The sequence below is a fragment of the Typha angustifolia genome, chromosome 11 (genome assembly GCF_048772165.1).
Source record: "Typha angustifolia cultivar Huaian chromosome 11, ASM4877216v1, whole genome shotgun sequence".
In the NCBI taxonomy this organism is placed as follows: domain Eukaryota; kingdom Viridiplantae; phylum Streptophyta; class Magnoliopsida; order Poales; family Typhaceae; genus Typha; species Typha angustifolia.
Genome location: NC_133249.1, coordinates 9,262,169 through 9,288,135, shown reverse-complemented (window position 1 = coordinate 9,288,135; position 25,967 = coordinate 9,262,169). Strand labels below are relative to the sequence as shown.

At 37.7% G+C, this 25,967-nt stretch overlaps 1 protein-coding gene across 1 annotated transcript in view; it reads left to right on the top strand.

The window, feature by feature from the left end:
• Window positions 1–25,967, top strand: part of LOC140769629 (glycine--tRNA ligase, chloroplastic/mitochondrial 2) — a 76,982-nt gene that overhangs the window by 15,302 nt on the left and 35,713 nt on the right. The window contains exons 10-18 of the mRNA XM_073110411.1: window positions 1,734–1,850; window positions 1,949–2,050; window positions 9,029–9,152; window positions 11,244–11,330; window positions 11,661–11,747; window positions 13,176–13,277; window positions 13,615–13,678; window positions 15,912–15,967; window positions 16,247–16,318. Coding sequence (XP_072966512.1) covers window positions 1,734–1,850; window positions 1,949–2,050; window positions 9,029–9,152; window positions 11,244–11,330; window positions 11,661–11,747; window positions 13,176–13,277; window positions 13,615–13,678; window positions 15,912–15,967; window positions 16,247–16,318 — 811 coding nt within the window. The remainder of the gene's footprint in view (window positions 1–1,733; window positions 1,851–1,948; window positions 2,051–9,028; window positions 9,153–11,243; window positions 11,331–11,660; window positions 11,748–13,175; window positions 13,278–13,614; window positions 13,679–15,911; window positions 15,968–16,246; window positions 16,319–25,967) is intronic.

The window sequence follows — 25,967 nt, the reverse complement described above, 5'->3', positions numbered from 1 at the left end:
TACTGGTTCGATTCGTTGTAGCACTCGATATGGCCCGTAGTACTTGTGACCTAGCTTCTAGTTCAAAATCGTCCTCAATGTGGATTGTCGATATGGTTAAGCTTAAACGAACACCAATTGGTCAACCTCAAACTCTCGCTCGCATCGGCCTTTGTCATGAGTCTGTTTCATACGGTTTTGGGCTGATGCTAGGTGAATCTTGAGTCGTCTCAAGGTTTCATCTCGGTTCGCAAATTCCAAGTCGAGTTTGGTCCGATCCACTGTTGCGAGTCTATCGTAGGCACGCAAGATAGGGGGAGTGCATCCATAAACTGCCTGAAAGGGAGTCATGCCGATGCTACAGTGACGAGCTGTATTATAAGACCACTCGGCCCATGGAAGGAATTTGACCCAATCCTTTGGTCGGTCCGCCACAAAGCAATGCAAGTATTACTCTAGTCCGCGATTCACTACCTCGGTTTGGCCATCCGTCTCGGGGTGATAAGTTGAACTAAGGTTGACTCGAGCCCCTTACAATCTGAAGAACTCGGACCAAAACTCGCTGATGAAGATGCGATCCCGGTCTGACAGGATCGTCCTAGGCATCCCATGCAAGCGTGCCACTTTCTGAACAAAAATCTCAGCAACCTTCTTCGCTGAAAACAAGTGCGTCAGTGCTATGAAATGAGCGTATTTTTGCTGAGGTTAACCAAACAATCCAAAAAGACTTTTTTGGAATTATTAACCCTAGAAACAGTGGATTTTTGCTGATCGCGTTTGAACGCACATTTTATATTTTCTGTATTTGCGAATCTGATGTAGGTGTTCATAAGCGCGTTCGAATGCACCCCACCCGCGTTTGAAAGCGACGTACAGAAAACTTGTTTTTTTCCTGGAATAAACACTAAAAATAAGAATAAAAGACACCCATAAAGTATATCCATGTTCGAGACGACATCGGTGAAGTCCGAATCGTATCAATTAGGTGACAATTGCTTGTACATGCCCTCAACTTTTTCATTTACATACTGATGGATGTGTAATGCACAAATGGATGGTAGATAACATGGTCTCATCATGTTTTGCATATTGAATATTTGAACTTGGCAGGAAGAAAGGTTGTTGATGTTGATGGATTATGAACTAATTGTAACAGATTGTTCATAATCGCTTAGTGTAAAGAAGGGTTTGCTATGCAAGATTAATAGGAAAAAATGGGAAAATGGGAAGGAGAAAAGAAGAAATTAAAGAATAGATGCAGTCTCCTTTCTGAAGTCTTTGCACTAATTACTTTTTCCACTGAAAAACCATTTCTTAATGAGAAGTTTTGGAAAAGGGGAAGTACTAGTTGGACAAACTACTAATTGAGTCCTTGTATGAAATGTTTTATCTGTCATTGTGAAACAATATTTTATAAAGAATTACCCAAACATGTCAAAGATGGTATTGTAGAATTCCTGATAAACTGTCATGGTGCATGTACTGTATCTCTATTTTCTGAGGGATACGTTGAAATTGTAATATGTGTTGTTGCAGATTTTTACCAACTTGGAATGTATATATTAGTGATTTATTTTGCAACATATGTATCGTTGAATCATGGTTACATCATTATTGTTAAAAATCATGACCTGCATCTATAAATTGTTAGAATCATTCTATCATCAGTTATTGTTTAAATTTTTAAGTTGGTGGTATCAAATAGTATTTTAGATATGCAGTATTCAGACTATTTTATCATTTTCTTGATGTAGGAAGGAGATGAGTGCTTACTATCTAGAACATGCCAATGTTGATTATATTCAAAGACACTTTGAGAGTTCCGAAGAAGAGGCTCGCTCATTGCTTTCACTTGGGCTTCCAATTCCTGCGTATGCCTATAACTGACTTTCCACTTGAGTATTCTTTACCAAAAGCAATCCAGTCTTGCCACTTTGTTAAAGTTAACTATTGCTTTGCAATTTGTTAGGTACGATCAGCTTCTGAAAGCTTCTCATGCTTTTAATATTTTAGATTCTCGAGGCTTTGTCGGTGTAACTGAGCGGGCTAGATATTTTGGTCGCATGCGCAGGTGAATTATTTCCTTCTCTACTTTTATATCTTTTAGTATATCTCTTGGTCGCATGCGTAGTTGAATTATTTCCTCCTCTACTTTTATATCTTTTAGTATATCTCTTTGGAAATCAATATTAATTTTAGCTTTAGTCATAGTTTGAACTTTGAATGGATGAATATTCAAATTTGCTTGTCTAATAGTTATGTTTTAGTGCATTAACTTCTTCAATATTTGTGTTCTACCATTTCCCTCATGTTTTGATGTGAATTAGGCTAGGTCGAATTATATCATGAGGACATTGGGCTCAATGGATTAGGTCTAGTTATCTCATTTGTTCTGCTTACGTGGTTAGTTAGAATCTTAGTAGGTTAGAATTTAAATAATTAGCTAAGTTTAGTTCTCCGCACTTTTAGAAAAATATTCATAAGATATTCATTCGACGTCCAAAAAATACAAAACAAGTTGGATAAAGCTCTATGATGCCATTATTTAGAACTTTATATTCAAAGCTTTCTTAGATTTGGACTCTATTTGTGGTAGAAAGAAGAATTAATCTGAGAAGGATAAAAAATGCTGATTTAGCTAAGCCCTTAAGGCAAATTCTAGTACAAGGCAATTTAGGACTAGTCTCTCTCTCTCTCTCTCTCTCTCTCTATATATATATATATATATATATATGTGTGTGTGTGTGTGGAGAGCAGCCTTAATTTAATGAGTCAATGAATGGAGGAAGAATTATTGGCTTAAGTCTTTATCGCCCTATCTCATCCTCATCTTAGCTGACGGCTATAACTCCTCCCTCCTCCTTCACCAATCGACGCCAAGGTTCTCGTCCAGTCCTAATCTCTCTTGTTTGCTGCACCACCCTTGCTCCTAATGGCCGGCTTTCTATTCCTTATCTTTTATTCCTCTCAGGTAGCGGAGAAATTATCCTAACTTTTGATTACTGATTTGTCGATATCTCTAGATCCAATTGGCCAAACTCTGAGATCTTTGATCAGTTGAAAAGTCTCTTTCAAAGCGACAACATATCCAAATTTCAACATGATCCAATGGTTAGATCATCTATAATCACCATCGAAACTTTCGTGCTCAAATCTGTCTAGAAATTGATTCGAATCGAATCAAGGTGATTCATATCAATTTTGTATCGAATCAAGGCGGCCACAAATCCACCACATAGTGGCTTGCGACCACCCGCAGCATCGACAAAAAGAGAATCGGCAACCATTTCCATGGAATGAATTTTGGAGTAGATGCAAGAGAATCAGCTGTAGATCATGAGGAGCATTGAGGGGACCTGACGAAGCATAGAAGCGTCCCAATGTAGTACTGAGGCACTAATGCAACTCCTCAACCAATGGCAAGAGACACCAATCGAAATGCTAGCCCCTTCAAGTGAGCAACCTGGATGGAAGGCTCCTCCACCACGGGCACCCTCACTTCTCAGGCCTCTAGACTTATTGAAACACCCAAACCTCCAAATACACGTGTAAACCGCGTGGGTAAATCCTCCCACGTGGTGCATCATATGACCTATCAGTACAAGGATTTCACAAAGCACACAACAGCACAATTTCACCATAAATAACTCAACTAATGGAGTCCGGATACAAGTTCCACAGGCCACAACAAGCCTTCCAAATATACATCCAAAATACTATGCTAAAGTCCAAAAAAATACAACGTCATCATCATACCCTCACAGGGGCTTAATACAATTAACATACGTACTGAAAAGAAAGAAAACGGCTACTCCTCGCTACCCGCACCTGCGTCCCCTAGCTCTGAAATAATACCGCCACGAGGGGTGAGCTTACAGCCCAGCGAGTAGGATCCATACAATCTAAAATAATGACATCACATGTGTATATCCAATATATGCCTATATTTGCTAATGATAACGACATGCTTATTGAAATGACTTACCATAATTTACTAAGTCAATGCAATTGATAAAGATTACCAATCACTATCCTGGAACCTGCTAGTTCCTAAACATATTATGATAAGTTCACACAGGTATGAAGCTTAAGACAATCTCTTATTCGTACACATCTCAATCATAGGTTTTACATGTTATGCATAGCAATAAAATAGCAGTTTAGTCATCTCATGTCTACCAAAGCAATAATCATACTTATCATCGCTCACCGAGCTATTCGCCACATAGGGTAAATACTCTTACGAAACAATCATCCATCATCACATACATTAAGGGGGGATATATACACATCTAGCGGTAATGTCACCTACACGTGTATGGCGACACTACATGTGACCGGTTGTCTGTGGCCATCAGACTCAGGACCCCGGTCGTAAGCCCATATCTCACTCTCTCTAAATCATCACCGCCCTCGGCGGGAGAATCGGGAGCCCTCGGCTCATCAACAGACGCCCTGACCCTGCGTCGTCGGGTACCGCTAGAGTTATATCCCCGCCTCACAATCATGTTCTTCTATCATTATAATCTAGTCCTAACTATGCAGTATAACTACCTGAACGCCACACAAGCTTTCCGACCTCAGGTGTAGGCCGCTAATAGTATAGACATATATGATTCACTCTACCCTTAACTCTGGGCTGAGTGAGTAGGGGTACTGCCTAGTCAGAATTCGACTACTAATGATAGGTGGAAGTGGTGCAGTGTTTATGCGTGTATAAAGCATGTTATAGTCATTATGATCATTACATTCCATGTTCACAGCAATCATACATCTATGCAATAGTATACCATACAGGACACATGTAAAGCATTATCGTACACATTAACATTCTCATGATACTATGATGAACAGGTTATAAATAACTACATATGCAAAAGATATAACAGGGAGTACCAACTGCATGCATTAATACCGACATTTCCTACAGTATCATGACAGGTATAATGACTGTAATTATGTTATTCTAGATTTGTATAACTCTACTCGCCTGGGGGGTCTCCACGGTATGGTAAAACTCGTCAGCTAGTCCGGAATCCCAAAATCTTCCTCACGCGGTGTCAATCCTATTAATTCACGCAAGTAAGCCATTAGCGAACTAATAGAATTAATTATCTTATTAGCACATTTATGCTTGGTACGAGTCAATGGTATCCTAGGAATCTTATGTTATCCCAAAATTAAGGATCAGGTTAATCAAATCTGGTGAAAATGATAGACAGGGTTATATGGTCCAAATGGCCCCAAATGGGCTAGGCTAGAGGCAATGGGTAGGCCTAAACCCAACCCACAAGCAATAGGGCCTTGGTGGGCTGGGGGCCCAGCCACAGCCCACCAAGGTTGGAATAGTGGGCTGCAGACTGCAGCCCACTCCACAATGGGCTAATGGGCTGCAGCCTGCAGCCCACCCGGATCCAAGGCTAGGTGGGCTGCGGCCTGCAGCCCACCCGAGTCTAGGTGGGCTGCGGCCCGCAGTGCAGCCCACCCCAACAGATTAGTGGGCTGCAGACCACTGCAGCCCACTAAGGGGGAAATGGGTGGGGGTTAAACCCCCACCCCTCCACCCCATCTCCTTCCACTCCCGATGGAAGGAGGGTGAGGCGGAGAGAAGAGCCCACGAGGCTGCGGGGCTGCGGCGGCGCGGCACGAGGCCGGCGACACAGCGCGGGGACGGCGGCGGCATGGGTCCAGCACAGCACGAGGCCGAGGGGGGGAAGGAAAATGGGAGAAAGGAAGGAGGGGAGGAGAGCTTACCGGAGGGGGGGATGGTCGGCGAGCTCGGCGGCTCCGGCGGCTGTCGGCAACCACGAGAGAGAGAGAGAGAGAGAGAGAGAGAGAGAGGAGGGCTGCGGGGTGGCTGCGGTGAGGGGGAAGAGATGAGGGAGATGGGGAAGATGGCGTGCATGGCAAAGGAAGGGAAGAAGAAGAAGAAAAAGGAGGGCAGGGTGGCAGGCTGACAGGCTCGGCACGTGCGTCAGTCAGAGGTTTTTTTTTTTTTTTTTTTAATATATTTTGGGGTGTTACACTTATGTCTAGAACAGCCAGGGGCCAGACCAAGGTCTCGACCTTACCTAGACCAGACCAAAGAGTCTCCTAGGGCGAGAGGAATGTCTCCTCACATTGATGACTTCAAGTCCGAGACGAGTTGGACTTGAGAGATATGCCAATTTTTAGACCGCAATGAGCCGCTAAGCACTCCCTCCAACACCATGTTAGAGGTCGTGATCATGAAGGTGGAATCCATGAGCACTCGGTCCATCTAGAGTTTTCTAAATATCATGCAAGGTTGCTTTTGATTGAGTCTATCAAGTAGAATAATTCTTTAACTACTTTGAAACACTCGATGATCAAAATGTATTGTTACCATCTTTCCACCTCAAAGAGAGGGCCCTTCGATGTTCCTAATTGGTTACAGTCTAATTGAATATGATGATATTCAAGCGTTGTTAACCAAGGTTATTCAAAAGACTTGCGTATGAGCATATCAAGAGGAATTTGAGAGAATCAACAACTACGTAGATGCGTGGAGCAACTCTGCATTAAAGAGTACCTACATTTGTGGTCTTCGTGCTAACATCTAAGCTAAGTCAAGACTTCGCACCAGATCACTGGATAAAGCCTTTACCCTCACGTTGATGGAAGAGAAGAAGATTAGGACAATGGAGACAATGGTGAGAAAAGGCTGGACCAGCCCTCGGATCAGCCAAGCCATGGGCACACCCATGAATCAGATGCTTGGAGCAGCCCGAGACTATTGGCTTCGGGTGTGCCAAATTAGGGATGGGCTCAGCCGAATCAAAGTCGACTAGCCCTACCTTGAACAAGGCTAGACCCTAAAGATCAGTTGAGGATGATAGGCCAATGTCTTACCCCGACACAATTAGAAGAACGACGCTTTAAAGATCTATGTTTCTATTATGATGAATGTTTCATTCCCAGGTAAAAGTGTGCCAGACAACCTGCAACCATCATGAATGAGAGAGTTAGCTGATGATGAATTTGAGGATGACATAGAGGATTTGTCGGTGGCGGAACATGACTAAATTGAAGAGGACACACAATTGATAAAGTAACTACAGAAGGTTTGAAAACCACCATGGACACTTTAAAGACAAGATAACGTAAGCATGATAGATTGATGTGAATCGGATTAGATCAGATCACATTATGAGGACATTGGTCTCAATAGTTAGTTTAATTATCTTATTTATTTTTGTACGTAGTTAGTCAGAGTTTTAGTAGGTTGGAATTTCTATAAAATTAGCTAAATTCAGTTAAGTTCTATGCTGTTTTGAAAAAATATTCGTAAGATATTCATTTGATATCTAAATAGCACGAAACAAGTTGGATAAGCTCGGTGACATCATTATTTGGAACTTTTATATTCAACTAAATCATATCCAAATTAGAAGGATAAAGGAGACTAATTTAACTAAATCATAGCCAAATTACAAGTGGTTCGAACTAGTATATCACTCGTAGTCACCTTCAAAAATCCATTCTAAAATTTGTCCAGAGACTGTCGCAGACTGGTCAAGTTTATTCGAAGTGAGCTTGTACCAATTTGGTATCAGAGCTCGAGTACCATCTAGGCCAGGTTCGTAACAAATTAATGATATGATAAGATTTGAGATGATATTGATAATGTTGATAATGGTGGCGCTGATAAAGATGAGACTTAATCTGAGATTGGTACTGTTGATAATGGAGATAAGACATACGCTCCTACACAACCTTCTTAGAAAGATATTATTTTTATTAAAAAGGAAAACTTCACATATGCCATCGAAGATTAAGATTATGGGGCTAGATCTAGATAAGCATAAGGTAGAATTTATCAGAGATAGAAGAAAGAAAAGAATCATCTCAAATTCAACATGATTACAGTCAAATGAGAGAAAAATTTGAAATTAAGGTAGTAGGATATCATGAGAGATGTGTTCACAGGATTATCTAAGTTTATCATTATTATCATCATATCAATCACATCCAACAAAGTCACAATAACACCCTTATTATATTCTATATTTATATTTTGTATATGCCTATTATGTGTTTATGTCGGTGCCGGTCATTTCTGTGCATGTATAATATTTATATCACATCATAAGAGAATTGTAAAATCCACATTTATATGAAACCTATATGAGATATTACAATGAGCAATGCTATTAGTATATGAATTTGAAGATTATCAATAATATTTGATGTAATATTTGATTATTTTCATGCTATTCGTGCGTTGACAAATGAAGTTTTTGATCCTTTCCATCATTTTATGTTCAATTAGGTAATAATTTTTATTATTGAACTATTATCGTTTAATTATTGTATTCAATCATATTATGTGTTAAATAATATTTTTATTTGACTCTTCCTATATTATAGGTCATTTACAAAAATAATCTTAGGATAAAAGATAAATATAGTCTTTAATATATATGTTCCTACCTTAGGTGAAGGATTGACGTGCCGAAGACCTAACAATATCTTTTAATGCACTAAATTTTTAATTAAAAATATGTTAAAAGCATGCTGATGTGTGCCAGTTGGCACTCCCCATGCCTTCAGCTCGACCATATTCGGTGGTATCCTGAAGTTGTAGCCTAATCAGTTAAATGAAGTCCCATTAATATGAATGTAACAATTACGGAAACATCAATATCTAATAACCCCGAGTCATGTCATCGAGTCATGCCCCATGAGCTTGAGGATATTCTATTTTTACAACATATTTCGATCTCCCATTCATTGAATAATTGATTGCTAACTCATGGCTACAGATTACAGCCTCCGTGGTACTCTATGTATGCTCTTCTTTTATTGGGTAGGTCCTCTACAAAGCTCTACACTTCACCTAAATTATGTGCTGTAATGGTTATAGTTTGGAGTTTGTAGATTTCTGTGAAATGAAAATTCATTCTCTGAGATGATCATTGTAGACCTGATGTTATATAATTCTGAGTTGAAATATATCTGTTTTGCATAAATGGATTTATGTGTAACTGCTTCTCTTTATCTCTTATTAATTATTGGCTTTCTTAAGCAGTCTTGCTCGCCAATGTGCTCAGTTATGGGTGATGACACGTGAGAATCTTGGCCATCCTTTGGGCATCTCTTATGAAGCAAATAATCTTGTCTATCGCAGCTCTCTTGAAATGGATTCAAGAATGGTTTGATCTGTAAAATTTTATTGGATCTGCATAGCTTAAAAAAATGCCTATGTTATTGGTCTTTTTGCTAGGCATATGTTGTATATATAGATTCATGTTTCTGTTACTGAATAGAGCAATTTCCACATTATAGATCTTTGTTTACTGAGCTTTTGAGTGACATCCATATTCATTATTCACATTTATAGTTTGAATCATTGAATGTATTTGGTGCTTCTTAGTCTTATATTACATTTCAGAAATTATTTGCCTGGAACAGCACCAATGGAGCTTTGATACGAACAAGCTGCATGCAAGAATGATATTTAAACTTTTACTAGTCTTATTATTGCAGATGTGTAGAAAACTAGAAATTAGCCATTACAATGACATTTTAGGGCAGTTTGTCTTGATGTAATAGAACTTTCACACATATGAAGTGTAACATAGGAATTAGTTTTTAGTTTGTAGATCCCGTGAAATAACCTTTCCAATGGCTAAATTAGGCTCATCTGCTGCATCTAGACGTCCAATTTAATTAAGTGGATGTCACAACACATTCTCCTAATTTTTTAATGGGAAGAAAAGAGGGAAAATATAAAACTTATGTTTTATTAATTTCTCATTTAACACTACAAATGGTGCATTTTGAAATGCAAGAAACCAAATGGCCTCTATATTAGTTTTGGTTCCTGAATATGCACATGACATTGTCCCGCCATCATGAGGAATTTATCTTTGTCATATAAAAAGAGGTGATGTTTCTAGCCATCATTTGTGTTCAAACTGTGTTATCTATGGTTGACTATGATGAACATTTAGTTATAACATAGTTCAACAGTTACGAATTGTATCGTTTCTACTTATGCATATATAACATACCAATCTCTGTTAGGACCACCATTGACTTTTGTTGAAAGAAATTAACAAGGCACACCAATTTAAGTTGATGGTGCATACATCTGTTTCACCTAGGATTCGAGATCATACTCATTCTGTCCATTGTAGGAGAAGACATTCTTGAATGTCAGTGAACTATAATTTAGTATAATTTTACGACCTAAGTCAAACATGGATAAACTTGACTGTAATTTGGCCACCATATTTTCTTGTTATCCTGTACATAAGCAGTATCCTACATACTAATGGATAAAGACAGTTGTATAATTGTTACAAATAAACTTAGTTCTAACTTGAGATTTTATGAGTTTGACGACTTATCCAGTAAATTTAATATGGCGAATGCGAGTTACAAGTATTAATTCCATTTGGTGCACTTAACCTTTACATATTTCCGGATCTGTTATAAGCTTGAATAGTGGTGTAGTGTTGCATTAGATAGCTTGATAGCTGAATTAAAGCTTAATGTGAGGTAAACTATTAGCTTTGAAAGAATCCTTACAGGTTACAGCAGTAATATTAATGCTCAGACATCACTGATATGTGGCATATTGTATATCCATAGCTCAAGTGTGTCAATGAGCCAACGGTTGAATATTTTGCATTAACTGCCAATGTATATGGGTATGATCAAGGGTTCTTGGATCATTTTGGATAAGTTCAAGTGAATAAATTGTCAGAGGCACGATGTTGGGGTAAATATTGCATATTTGGGTTAGTGACTTTGCATAAGGAAGAAATTTCACTGAAAAATAAGTAGATATGTAGATAAGAGCAGAGCAAACATAATTTGTTTATCACAGGACAATGGGCAGGAGAAATATTTAGTCAAAATGAAAATATGGGACTATATGTTGGGACATTAGAAAGGAATAACATAAAAATTAGAAATAATGCAGATTTAGTCAAAATGAAAATATGGGACTATATGTTAGGACTATGTTGGGACATTGAAAGGTTGGGGAGGTGTAAACAAAATAGAACATTGAGTGATTGACTAATGACAGTTTATTCAGATTGTGACGGTACATGTTGCCATAACATAATAATTTGGAAGGAAGGCTACTACTATCTTTAAATTCACATTAGATATAAGGCATTTCAGTTTGAATATATAAATATGTTCTGCTTACACTACTTAATCCTATGTTCAACATTGCTTTTGGCATTTTAAAGATCTATTATAAGATGTCCTGTCATTGACGTACTTAGGAGTTGATGGAGCAAGTTCGGCAATTTGTTCTTGAAATTGGAACAGAAGAGATGCCACCTCATGATGTATTAGCAGCAAGTGATCAAGTAAGTTTACTTCTTATCTCACTGAACTGATGCTAGGTCTTCTCCTTAGAGTGATTCAATAATGTAATGAATCTTAGGAGAAGATATTAACCGTTTTTTCTTATCATAGATGATACGCTTTCTTGAGTATTGACACATAAGAAAGAAGATAAAAGAAGCTTGTATCTGGAGAAATATTCTATTGGCTTGGGCACTTTAAGATGCTTCACAACTTTCCTACCATTAAATGTGGCTTATTTTCTTTTTTTTTTCTTGTTGTTGTAAAGATGTAAAGAACTGATTTTAAGGCTGCCTCTTTCTTGATTGGTTATTTCTTTTGGTCCATTTCAGCTTAAAACATTACTAATGCAAGCACTAGAGAAACGAAGACTAAACCACGGGAAAGTGTCAACTTATGGTACACCACGCCGAGCAGTGGTATCATTTTCTATCTATATTTTAAATAATAGATATTTTGTATTTGTAGTGAGATTATCCTTTTAAATTTCCTTGCACATATATTAATTGTAAGTTCATCATCTTTTGCCTTTTCTTGGTAGTGTTATTATGCAAAGATGTTTGCTATCTCTATATATTCAGTTATTCTTATTAATTTTTGAAATACAAATAGTTGTGAGTTGTGACTATCTAGAAACATCTGTTTCATTAGCTAAAATAACTCCATATCTTACTGTTTCATTCTGTTACTGTCTACAATTTTTTAAAAGTTTTACAATTGAAATGTGAACATTTAACATGCTGTTAGCCATTGATTAAAGTTCTTTTCAGATCATATGATGTTGGACCAAATCTTCACTATTGAAATCGTTAGTTTACATGTCATGCTGGGAATTTGGTTATTACATACAGACATACTTTTTGATGCATGACATGGCCTTGCGTGCCCATCAGTACATAAGATATTGTGGAGAGTGCCAAATTTATTTTTTATTTTATGCTAATATCTAAGTGGATTAAGTCATATATACTGTTCCATCATCTTTAAAGGAGAAATTTACATGCAAGCAAATTGCATAATTTACTGATTTTTGCAATTTCTACCCATTTGAGTCTATGAGTACAACTGGATAATAAATTTCAACTCTTACATATAGTGCATAAGCTGGCTTTCATATGGAGGTGTTAAAGGCTTGATATATATTATAAATTTGTTATCTTATAATTTAAGCTTTTGGATCATTTGGTGACTTAATATGGTACCAGAGCTAGTTTTTGTGGAGGTCATAGGTTCAAACCTCATTAGCATGCATTTATTCCATAGTTTTTAGTATTGTAATATAGTCTCGCACATCTTATTATCTATCATCGGTCCAAGTGTGATATTAGGGAGGACTGTACGTTAGGGGGCATGTTAAAGGCAATAACATACATTATTAATATGTTACCTAAATAGCTTAAGCTGTTGGGTTAACTAGTTATCTATATCTAACAAGAGAAAACACTATTCCTGCCAAATTTATGCAATGGAACATAAATGATAAAAGGCATGATAATGTTATTTTCTATATAGTTATGTACTACCTTGTAAGGTGCTAGTATCTCCAAGGTTAAGGAGGCTATAATCATGCGGAGCATCACTATTGCAGCAACTTGTCAGACTTTATGAACCTGTCAGGAAGCCAACATTGTATGAGAAATAGCAAATACGTAGACACCTGTCTTAGTATTATCCTTTATGAAGTGATTAATCAAGCAAATATTTCTTAATTTATGCTCTTATTTTGATTTCTTCTAAAATATTCTGTGATATCTATTATCTAAAATTCATCTCAGTATAATATGCATATAACTGTTAATTCCCTAACAAGATTGAAGATATAAGTAAGGTCAATGAACGATTTGCAGATTTCTGTTGAAAATCTTAGCTCCAAGCAAGTGGAGGATGAGACTGAATTGCGTGGGCCCCCAGTTGCAAAGGCATTTGACCAAGAAGGAAACCATACTAAGGTCATAGCTTGTCACTTTTTTGCTTGTTGCAACTAGCAATTTCCGGTTCTTTGGATAGTTCATGTAGTGAAAAGAAAGGATTTTAAATTTTTTATGACTCCAACTAAATGAACAAAAATTGCAAGACATATGTTATTTGCTAGAATTTTGGTCAGTTTTTATTATGTTACTTTGTCCCTAAAATTTTACCCAGCTGTTCTTACCATTTCCTTTTGTCATGAATCTTAATGATAGATTCTTCTAAAAGTCATCTAGCAAACATATTGGTGATATGAATAAGGCACATATAATGTGACTTGAATTAATGATAACTGAATAATTCTCTGTTTGTCTTCAGGCTGCTCTCGGTTTTTGCCGTAAGAATAGTGTCTCTGTTGACTGTCTATATAAGAAATTTGAAGGTTTGTAGTAGTTTATTTTGTTCAAATACACACTGTTCTTATCTAGTTTACCTTTATTTTTCCTGAATCATTTATTCTCTATTTGTCCTTCCCTGTCTTTATTGGAATACATTTAAGTAGTTTTTTGTGACTTGCTACATTCTTGAAATCCAAACTTGTATATTTTATTTAATTATCTCACTTATGCCTCATCTATATACTGAGCTTGATTTACATCTGATGATCCCTTATTAAGGCAATGATGGAGACTGAATTATTGGTTATTGGAAAATTTAGTCATAATAGTTAAGTATTTATTTAATTATAATTAATACTAAGCTTGCTGCGGAGACAAGTTGACCTTATTCTTCCAGCTTGGGTAGTAGTGCTACTTGGCAAGGATTCACTAGTTGGTTTTGGATTGGGTTTGGCTTATGGAATTTCAGTTCCGCTACTTTATTGTCTTCAACATAATGAGAACATTTCTGGCCGATTACGTGTGTAAACAAACTTATGATTTCTCATGAGATAAGGATATTAAAGAAGGGATACAAAATATGGTAATGATGTTCCTCAGACATTTCTTAACTATATATGGTATTTATAATAGAAAATAGGGATTAAATGGGGGTTAAATGAGGTTTGAAATAAGGACATCTACAAAAGTAGGCTTTGATATTATGTTAACTCACTAACTACTCTAAATGCTTTAGTTATTAGAGAACTTATGGAACAACGGTTTATCGTTTATATTCTAATATTTTGCTCACTTTTGGGCTTGAAAGTTGACACTTTGCTAGGACCAAAAAGTGGACTTGACTTAACTGGTCCTAGCCATAATATCCTCATTCAAGGATATCTACATTTTAAGCTTTTAGGTCAATTAGTTATCTGAGAAACCTCTTTCATTTACACTCTTCTCCCCTCCAACCTCTCAATTTTTCTTCCTTTTCCCGTCTATTTTTAATCTCCCATACCCCACCTTGTCTACCCTGCTTCTCTATGCTTCCTCCACCCAAAAGTGAGACAAAAGAAAGAAAATGAGAACTTATCAATTTATCAGGCTGGTTCATCACTCATCAAGGGTTAATCTTGTAGTTTCTTTGACAATATACATTATCTCGTCTAGTTCTCTGACCTAACACTTTCAATTTTTGCCCATTATACATTATCTTTAATGAATATTTAATTACTTACTGTCATCCTTTTTTTTTAATCAGGCAGATGTGTAATTATATCCTTGCTACTGTTCAACCATATGCAGACATGAAAATGTAGATATCCTTGAATGAGGATATTATGTGCCTATGTGGTGCTTTAGAACTTGCTTGTTTATCAGATGGCCAATGTTGATGCCATTTGTATCTATTACATAATTACATCTACATATGGGTGAAAATGGGTCAGATAATATCTAAAAATGTAGGATATGGGCTGCAAAATTCCTATCCGACGAGGATTCTTGGATACAGATAGAAATTCTAAAAAAATTCGGATTTGGATTCGGATATAGATTTGGATATGGATTCGGATTTGGATATCCATTTATCCACAACTATGTAACTTGAATTCACTAGTATTTAATAGATTTCAAAATTTCAAGCTCTCCTAACTAGGTTTGGTTATAATTTATTTTGCCTTTTCATTTTCGATAATCCACATTCTACTATTAAATATGGATTATTCAAATAGTCATTCATTAGTAATTATATATAAATAAATTTGTTAGTATGTTACATATCCTCAAACTTTCTACCTCTTACAATCATGAAATTTCAAATATATTTAGATCCATTTATTTTTCAAATCTATATAAATCCCCATTTTATTTGTATATTTATTCTTTTAAGGTCTAGGCATTCAATTTGTATTGAAATCCATTAAAGATTTAGTTTATATTTGAATCTATTTAAGATTCAGTTCATATCCGTATCCGTTTAAGATTTGATTTATATTCGAGTAATATCCATATTTGTTTTATATGGATATGGCTTTACATTTTGTTATCCGTTCAACATCCATATCCGAATCTATATATAGGGCAAACATATGGATTTGAATGTGGGTTGACAAGTATCTGATCTGTATCTGGTTCGTTTTTATCCCTACATCTATGCTGTTACAATTAGAATTTGGATTTCATTATGTAGAGCAGTACAGTAACTTTCAGTCACTAATTACTATGGACTGCATCAGTTTTTGAAATAGTAGATTTATTCATTAGATAACCATTATATCTATATATATGTTTCAGGTAAAACAGAATATGTCTATGTTCGAGTTAAAGAGGCTGCGCGATCTGCTTTAGAGGTTCTTATTTGTTCTCTTTGCTTAGAAAATCATTTTATCTCGGAGAATTTGATAAATAAAAGGAATAGTGTAATGCTATTTTATTGTACCATTGTATGAGATCTGTTACATTTGGAGTCAATGGTAGACCGGCGGTTTATGAAATCCTTTTGATTCCTAGTTCCACTTTAATAATTGCATGATGCAATTTTTTGTAAATTCTTCCTACCTTTATGCATAGTTTTCTTTGTACCTAACTATAAATGGTAATGTTGATATGAATATTTTTAATTTTCTCAGGTTCTATCTGAAGATCTGCCAAGCATACTAGCTAATATTTCATTTGCCAAGTCAATGCGCTGGAACTCTCATGTAATCGTATCCTCAATTTTTATCTTCTCCCAACTTAGTTCCCAAATATAATTTTTTCTCTGTTTCTTTTTAGCAGAATATATAATATATTCATTGTCCCTCATTATTCTACATATGTTATTTGGGGATGTTTAAGTTTTTACCCATGAAATCATAAACGCTAGTTCCGATATATTATTTTTTCTATTGGAAAAATTCAATTTGTTCATTTATTGCTTATATTTCTTTTCATGTATTATTACTTAATATTTATATTCTTGGCCAAGCTGCTCATGGCAAAGGTGGCATTTGCCGTGCTGGTGGGATAGTAGTTCATGTTTGTGTTGGGGCATTTGACACTTGTATACTACACAAGTTAGGGAGTGTAATGGATCCCTTGGTATCAAAATTTTCAATTGAAGATCAGAAAAAGGTCGAAGTTAAAAAATAGGAGGGTTGCAAACAGTAACTAAGAAGGTTCCAAACAATGAAGAGCTCAACTTCTGAAAATTCCACTTCATAAGAAAGACAACAATTCAGAGTTTTGCCAGTTTAGGCTCTAGCTTCAGTGTTGTTGTTTCAAACTTTTCTATAATATATATATATATATTAATCCAAAAGTTAATAATACGAGAAAATATTAGGAAATAGGAGAAAATGAAGAATAATAACAGAAAATTAGAAAGAATCACATAATCACTTAACGTCATGAAGATAGTGAAAATATTGGATTAAGAGTGAGATAGATATATGTCTTGCATTTTTGGATGACTTAGTTTTAGTTGATGATGAAATAGTGTGTAATATCCTTCAAGGATGGCCGTGCTGATGGGTTGCCAGCATGTGGGTGCTGTCAGCATCCTTCCAAATCAAATTTTTTAGGGCTTTTTTGGAAGGAAGATGGGAGGAAGCGGATGATTTAGACGGATCGCTTCTCATGATGTGCTTGAGAATAAGTTAGGTTCCACTTTGAAAGCGGATCTCCAGTTCTTCTCAAAACAAATATCAGCATGAGAATAGTGGATCCTAACTTGTTCTTATGCCACATGAGAATAGAAGATGGAAATGTTGGGGGAGATTTAGAAACCTAGCCTGAATTAGTGAAATAGATATAAAAAGTCAAACCCTAAGTCAAAGTCAAAGTCAACAGTTAAATCCACATCAAACTAGGAAAGCCTAAACCTACTTGATTTAGAAAACTGATTCCCAATCGAACTTTGAAAACCAAAACCAAGTAGGAGATGAAAATCCTAATTCTAGTCGGGTTAAGTAATCCTAATCCTTGTAGGACTAGGAAAATTTGATACTACTCATACTATAAAAATGAACCAAACTCAAGTTGTAAAGTGAAAACTAAGAGTAGGAAAAGTAAAAGCGTAGCAAAGACATGGCCACGACTTTTTTATTGTGGAAAACTTCCCACATAAAGAGAAAAAATTACATATCTGATAAACCTCTCGGATTAATTTTTTTTCATGTTAAAATATAGATAGGAGATTTACTTACAGCCACTTATATTTGGATGGTCTCATGGATTGAACTTTTTCTCTTGCTCGAACTTCACGTGTTGATGAATTACTTAGCAAAATAGATCACTCCTCATTCTTTCTACTAAATACGATATGGATCAAACTCTATAATTCCTCATGCCAGTATAGATGTGCATGTAGACAATTTGGTTTAGCTACTCAGTGCTCGATGATTAGACTTTGATGCAGCCTATCACATGGACATTAAGTAGCTCTTCTCACACTTTGGTAGAAGGTATACTTTATGATAAAACTAGAAACTCGTAGATGATAAAATTGAAAACTCCTCGAATTCTCCCTGCATTGATCTTCCTTCTGTCCTCTAGTTATGGCAGCCCCTAAGCTCTACAACCATTGAATTCCCAACACTAAGTCTGCCATTCTCAACACCAATGGGTACACGTCGAGGGTGAAGGCAAAGCCTTGCACCCGCAGTGGTACTTGGCGACATACATCGTCAGCTTGTAGAGTCGTGCTGTCACCTATGGTCACATTGAAACCTACCGTCGTCTCTAGCTCTAGGCCTATCTTCCTCAAGAGCATCTTTTTTAGGAAGTTATGAGTACTTTTATCCGGTGATGGCCATGCCAGTACTTTTAATAAATTTTTAAGTATATTTAGAGATGTTTTTGGGTCTTTGGTATGTCAATTTTTAATTTTTTATCTAAATATATGTATTAAAATTTAAAATCTACATTATAATGTTTTATCTTTAAATTATTTTTGTAAATGACCTATTTTATTAAAGATAAAATAACAGTTGAATATAAATATTATTCAACACATAATATGATTGAAACATTTATTAAAATTAATATTAATGATTAAACACTCCATAATATGATTGAATACTCTATAATATAATTGAACACATAATAACATTCAATACATAATTGATAATAGTTCAAAAATTAAAACTAATATCTAATTGAACGTAGAATGACGAAGATGATCAAAGACTTCATTTGCTGGCACAAGAATAACACGAGAATATTGCGTTAAATACTGTTGATATTCTTCAAAACTTATTCACTGATAATATTGCTCTTTATAACATCTCACATAGTCTTCATAGAAATAAGAATTTTATAATTCTTCGATGATATGATATGGATATTAAATATACACGGGATCGACCAGCACAGGCACAGGCACACCATAAGCATATGCAAATTGTGGATATGGAGTATAATAAGGGTATTGTGGCTCTAGTGGGTGTGATTGATATGATGGTAATGATGATGAACTTATATCATCTTGTGGGCGCACCTCTCCTAATGTCCTGCTACCTATAGACTCAAGTCCTTCCCTCATCTGACTATAATCATATTGAGCTTGAGATGATCTCTTTCCTTTCTTCTGTCTCTGATAAATTTGGCTTTGTGGTTGTCTACGTCTAGCAAATGAATTGTCATTCCAATTTTAAAAAATGACAAATAAATTATCATTTCAAAAATAACAAATGACAAAAGTTAATTGATGAAAATAAGAAAAAGTAAAAAAAATAGGTTCTACATGTCAATCATGTTTGTTAAGAAAATAAGTTGATTGATAAAGATTGATGGAAATAGAAAAATTTTAAAAAAAATGTCTCTACATTGGCATATGACTGGCACAAGATTGTGCCAGATGGCACGGATAGGCACTGCACGCGTGCCGATCGGCACGGCTTGGCACGGGGGTGTGCCACTGGCACACCCGGTGCCAAGTGCCGTGCCTCTACTGGTACGGCAAGTGCTGGTTGGCACGGGGCATGTCGACCGGCACGGCCATCCTTGCTTTTATCTATCAAAATCTGAACGATAGTCCGTTTGATGAATCCTTCCATTCGTAGTGTTTTGGCGCCATCGTGCCCGAGTACACATGCAACAGAATTTCAGTCACCATCTCCTCTTTATTCTCCTCTGTCTTGACTTCAGCTCTTGAGACTCCTCTAGACCTTCAATAGCAAGGTCCTTTATCACATCTTGTGGACCATCAAGAAGAACGACACCCATTGGTTGTGTGCAACAATGACCTGGTGAGTACTTCTCATCGTTTCTAAATCTAAGCCCTTTAGAGCGTCGCTCATCCACCTAAGCAGGTGTGAGAGTCCATCCAGGGATTCTAAAAGCATGCTTCACATCAACAGACATTTTCGAAGGAGCCCTCAATCTAGCACTAACAATCGGTGCTCTCCAATTGGTTGCGGCGTTTGTGACAGGTGCGCTTGGTCGATTGGCTTGGCATGTGTCTCGACCGGTCCAAGCCACTCGCTAGTGCAACCTTAGCTTCTCCTATATGATCCTTCACCATCTCGATGTGGTGCTCAACCTAAGTGCCTCGATGTCAACTTGGATGTCGCCACAAAGAATTGATAGGAAGGCGCTCCATTGGTGAAGATAAGACCATGGTGGATCACATCGGCTATGGATGCGCTCGAAGTCTTCCACCTAGGCCTTCATCAATTTTTTTTGGCACACCTTGTTAAGCATAGTGTGGACGTTGTCATAATCGGTTAGACCAAACTGCTTGCACAAGGCATTGATGAACTTAACCCAAGTCCAAAATTGACAATATGTGCTTGTCGAACGGAACTATTGCAGCGGTGTATCCCGAGGTGGAATGATGCCATCACCACCTTGTGATCCTCAAGCATCCCTCAGAACTTGAAGAATTGCTTCACCTTGAAGATCCACATGAGTGGATCACCTTCCTTGTACTTTGGGAAGTCGAGCCTTGAGGTCATTCTTTCGATTTTGGGTCGAACCCAAACCCGACCAGTGGAGGGGGTGGGTGCACCACGAGGTGATGGTATAAGTTGAACCCAAACCCAATCGGTGCATGTTGTCTCGGCTCCTCTCGTTCGTGCTCGGTCTCAGACTCAAGTCTAGCCCATGTGTTAGCACCCTAATTAATCTGAAAGCCTACATCTTCCTTGTGCAACCCTTGCCACGTCCCAACTGTGGCCCTTAACTCTGGAGGGTTACGCATGATCGGTGGCTGCGGCCTAAGGGCGTGGTTGCAGTGGGGCGCCTCCTAGTATGTTCTAATTAAGAGTCCTAATGCAAGAATAACATTTGAGTCCAATTCGTCGTTGAGCGTTTGAATAAGGCCAAGGGCATTCGAATGCTTAAAGGTGCTTTCTACTCTTGGGCTAGGGCATTCGAGCGCCCTGCTTAGGCGTTCGAATGTCTGGACCGAGAGTGGTGGACTGGCTAATTTTGGTTCGTATTAGATGATGCCTTAGTCCAACATTTCCGCAACCAACTTTGTAATTTTTTTTTTTTGAACATGCAGGTACCTATAAGGTCTCATGTTGGCTGGCTTAGCCACTAGCACAATCTTTGTGTTGATTTGAACTTCTTCTTGGCAGCAGCCCTTTAGGTTCATGAAACAAACCAAAATATTCAGTTAATAATCTAATTATTCCAGTGTTTTATCTTCACCAGGAGGAGTCATAGATTCAGTTGGGGCTAGTTGCAACAAGTAGGTCCATCCCCTAGCTCTTGGCAGCCCCGTCATTAGGTGCAAAGTCGGGCTCGGCTGGGATTTAACACCATCAAGGTGCACTACTCTTTCAGTTCGCTGGAACATCATCCATATACACCTAAATTTAAAAGTGACCAGTCCTAAGTTTTGAAGCTATTGAGTACCTAGGACAACATTAGCATTTCGAAGGGTAAAGGGATACAAGTCCGCGATCAAATCGTGGCCTTGGACTCATATCTCCACTCGACGGCACAAGATGTCCACTCGAAGCTTATTGCTGTCACTGGTCACCACCTCAAAATAAAAGGTTACTTTCGCCTACAATCCTATTTTATTCATCAATCACTTGTCCAAGAAGTTATGTGTACTATCCAAATTGATAAGAATGTGTACCATGCTTCTTGACTAAGCCATCTACTCGAAATGTCCTTGGTGGGAAGGCTCATAAGTATGCGTGCATTGAGATTTTGGCTTACACTTCTTTCACATACTCCTCCATTGTCTCTTCTAGATTCTCTTCTTCGCCCTCTTCAACATTAATGTTTTCCTAGCCTCCTTTTGACCATCAATTAACATCACACTCCCTGTCATCTTCGCACACTGGTGATCGAGTGTAGATCGCTTGTCACAACGAAAACATAGACCTTTTGCTCAGCTCTTCTCAACCTACGCTGATGTTAGAAAGTATGAATAGCGCGTCTAGCACCTCCTCACCTCCTCTTACATCTGCTGAAGTTCAAAGGGGTGGTTGTCCAGAATTTCCAATTGTAGCCCTCGGTCCGATGGAAAAATTTCCTAGCATCGAGTTCTGCACACCAGGTGCCTCGTGTCTTGGTTGGGTCCAGCAGTTTGTATCTAGTTTCAGAGTCGTCTATACTTCTTTTCCATAAGTATAGTTCCTCCAAGGTCCATGGTTGAAGCGCCTGAACGCTTGGATTTACTCTACGGTCCTAAGATAAAAGTGTTCTTTAACAATGACTCTGACCCTGGTGGAAAGCAACGAGCACTAATTTTATTGAACTCTTCTTGATATGCAAGCACGGTGGTTCACTAAACTGTCTTAGTAAGAAAAGCATTGAAATCTTCATAGCTCGTTGCTGTCAACTGTTTAGTGAGGCCGGTACTAAAGATTTCTTGTTGGTACTAAAAATTTCCCATCGATCCAAGTTTTGTGCACGGTAGCTATTTGATACCAATGCAAAGTTGAGCATTCAAGATGAAAACTTGCGAGCAAGACTTTTTAATCCTCCAGCATACTCTGAAAGACAAATAATTGCTCTACATGATATAGGCAATCAACCGGATCTCCGTTGCTGAATTTTGGAAAATCTAGCCACACTGCATGGGTGCCATTTGGATTATATCTTTTTCTAGGTCTGACCTGGGGTGTTGTGGTCCCATTCGATAGCGGTTTCTCCTCCTTTTTACCTTGGCTCGGCATGGTTCAAGGTCCAACTCCTCTTGCCAATAGTCCTCTTCGTCAAAATTTTCGAAATTGACTCGGTTCTCGTGCCCGCCATTGACTGATTCTTGAAAGTCAATGTTTGCTACTCTGGCCATACCTAAATGGGATAGCAAGGGTTCTATGTTCTGGTTTGGAGGTATTTGAGAGCCTTGAGGGGCTGATGGTGCGGCTGGAACTGTCGAAATTGGCATTGAAGGCCTTGGATGTAGTGTAGCCGGATTGGATAGTCGAGTGGCGATTAATTTTAGAGCCTCCGTATGCCTTTGCGATGTTTTCATGTTTCTTTGTGTCATGATCATGTTTTCTAGCGTCGTAGAAGGGTCTCCATGTGGCTTGGGGCTATCGGTGTATCCTTCGATCTCCTACCAGTTGGATCTTGATTTGCGGCGACTTTAGCGCCCTCCATGCGCGTCATTTCTTTTGTAGTCTTTTGTGATGTTGTGGTCACTATTGATGGAGCTTCAAGGTGGTCTTTAGGTTCGACTGGCTCTTATACCACTTGGTACGTTCTAGTTAAGAACGTATCAGGGTTCAATCGATTTATACTTCAATTTTAGAATTTAATAAAGGTTAGGCTAAGGCAAAGTGTAGAATATGAATTCAGTGGCGAAATTAGGCGTGTGATTAGGCTATAAGTCGATGAGAAGAACGAGAGGAACATGTTGGTGGTAGTGGTTTGGGTAAAGGTTGTGAGTTGGTAGATGATAACCCAACGTAAAAGTTACGTGGTAAACTAGGGCAAATTGTAAAGGTAACTTGTAGATGTCGAAAACTTGGTAGAATGGAAGAAGGGAGGAGGGAGAACTTGGATCGTCCCTTAGGGGCAAGGGGGGCAATCAATCAAGGAGGAAGGAAGCAATGACATCTCTAATCAAGGCTAGGTTGGTCAAAACCTCGAGTTAGTCAACTGAGAGAGAAAGAGAGCAAGAGAAATGAATATAGAGATCAATAATGCTCAAAATAATTAAATGTTTATCCAAACGGGGTTGTCTCAATATCTGTTTATAGGCTAACCATATCCTAGAACAATAAAAAAGTCCTAATGCTAAAAAAACACGTAAACAAATCAAGTTCAAGTCAAATTCGTTGTCGGGAGTTTAAACGGGGCCAGGGTGTTAAAATGCCTAAATGTGCCTTTTGCCCTTGAGCTAGGGCATTCGAACGCTTGGACTTGAGAGTGGTGGATTTGCTTTATTTTGGTTTGTATCACCTTTGTTTGGGCTATAGCCAATGGGGTGAGGAGCTGGACAAGTTGATCATGGTGTCAGTTCCTAGTACACATCATGTCTAGTAGCAAGCTCGTGATGGTTGTGGGCAGATCTGGACTTGATTGGCAACCCACATGGTGAGGAACTTTGAGGATAATGCCCCTCTCTCTTCACTGCGCGTCGATGATTCCGGTATGTCCTCTGTCATGCGCTTTAAAGACATGGATCTAGTAATCGTCATCTCTACACTCTATCAAAGGTTTGACTTATTTTGGTATCAAAGTTGTTACGATCTCTCTTAGTAAAGACGGATTCAATCTTAACAATGGTTCTGGAGAGATCTTGAGTGAAAAATTTGGATGACAATGCTGATCGGTATAACTGTCGACAAGACCTGAAATTCAAATGTTGTTTCTCTAGAAGTGAATAATCTAATAAAATTAGAATCTCGTCGATCAAATGGGTAGATTAAAAGTTACGATAGATTGAATGACCAAAGGTCAATAGTGGTGATATAGATGTGGATAGTGAATCGACTCTTAGGGACGAATGGAGATGGATGGACGTAATGGAAGGGCGGTGGCGGCAGTGGCCACAACCAAGGTTGAAGCTCGGCGAGAGAGAGAGAGAGAGATTGCACAAGAGGGAGAGTGCGAGGGAGATAAGGCTAGGTCAAAACTCAATTCATTCGATTATGATTAAAGTGGTATGAACCTAATTATTTATAGATGGTCATGGTACAAATCGGTTTGACTATTCCAACCACATCAACTCAATCAAACTAAAACTGAAAGCAAATTCACCTAATACAAGGACTAAACTGCAAAAGCAAGCAACCTAAATAAATCAAAGGGGTTCCAACTCCTATCAGGTTAGCCCAAGACTACTAGGTTGGCCCAAGTCGTAACAGCGACACGACCATACATGTTGCGGCACGTGCTGTGTCAATAAATTATCGACACAAACCGTGCCTATGGCACAACCATTCTTGATATCCTTAAGCTCGAGGGTTTAGGGGAGCTTGACTTGTGTTGGACGGATATAAGAAAGTAAAAGGTTGTTGAAATAGTAGCTTCATTTAATACCAAGAAGGGCTGTAAAAGGAGAGTCTTTTGATTGATATGGCCTATGAATATATAGGTTGAATATGAGAGGATGAAGAGGTTATAGGGGTTGTTGTTGTTGAATTGTTGCATAATTTCTGCAATTGAGAGTAAAATTGCAGCAATTCAGGACAATAAATATAGGCCATTGCAGAATTTATTTTTCAGATCTAATCTAATGCAGTTTTAGGAAGATTTGGGGGATCAGCTAGGGTTAAGGTTTAAATGATTGTAGTACTAGAAATTAGGGATTAGGGTTTGAAGGGGTAGGATTCAGCTATGTTTAGGCTGTTTTCCAAGCCAAAAGAAGAGAAAAAGAAAGGATACCTTTCGGACTCTCGGTCTTGTTGGAATCACATCATGGTTAGCTTCACTCACTTGTCTCAACCTTCGCTGAGGATTACTGATAGGAGTTCATTGTGTGCCCTTATCAATAGGATTTCCATGTATAACTTTCAAACAGTGGATTGATAGGGCTTCAGTCCGTTATTTGAACTCCTTGTGTACAACAATTCATAAGAGAAGAGGACAAGAAACATGAGGTGAATAAATAATAGTGTAACTGTGTCAGAACCTAAAATAGAATTTCATTTAATCATATGTAATTGATTAGTAATGAACAACCCACTTAGGATGGCTATTGTCCTGCATATGCTCTTGTCATACACATCACATCTATTTTTCCTTATAATAAATGGAGATGGAAAGATGGTTGAAACCAAGGTACTTAACCAATTTTTTGTTCTTGGAAAGAGAAAATAAATTTATTGGCCACAAAATAAATATACATAATGAATCTGCTTTTGACTTCCACATTCTAATTTTTTTCCTGTTGTAGTCCAAATTTGAAATATGTTTTTCTTGAAATAAGTTCAAAATTTGTGAGTTACCTCC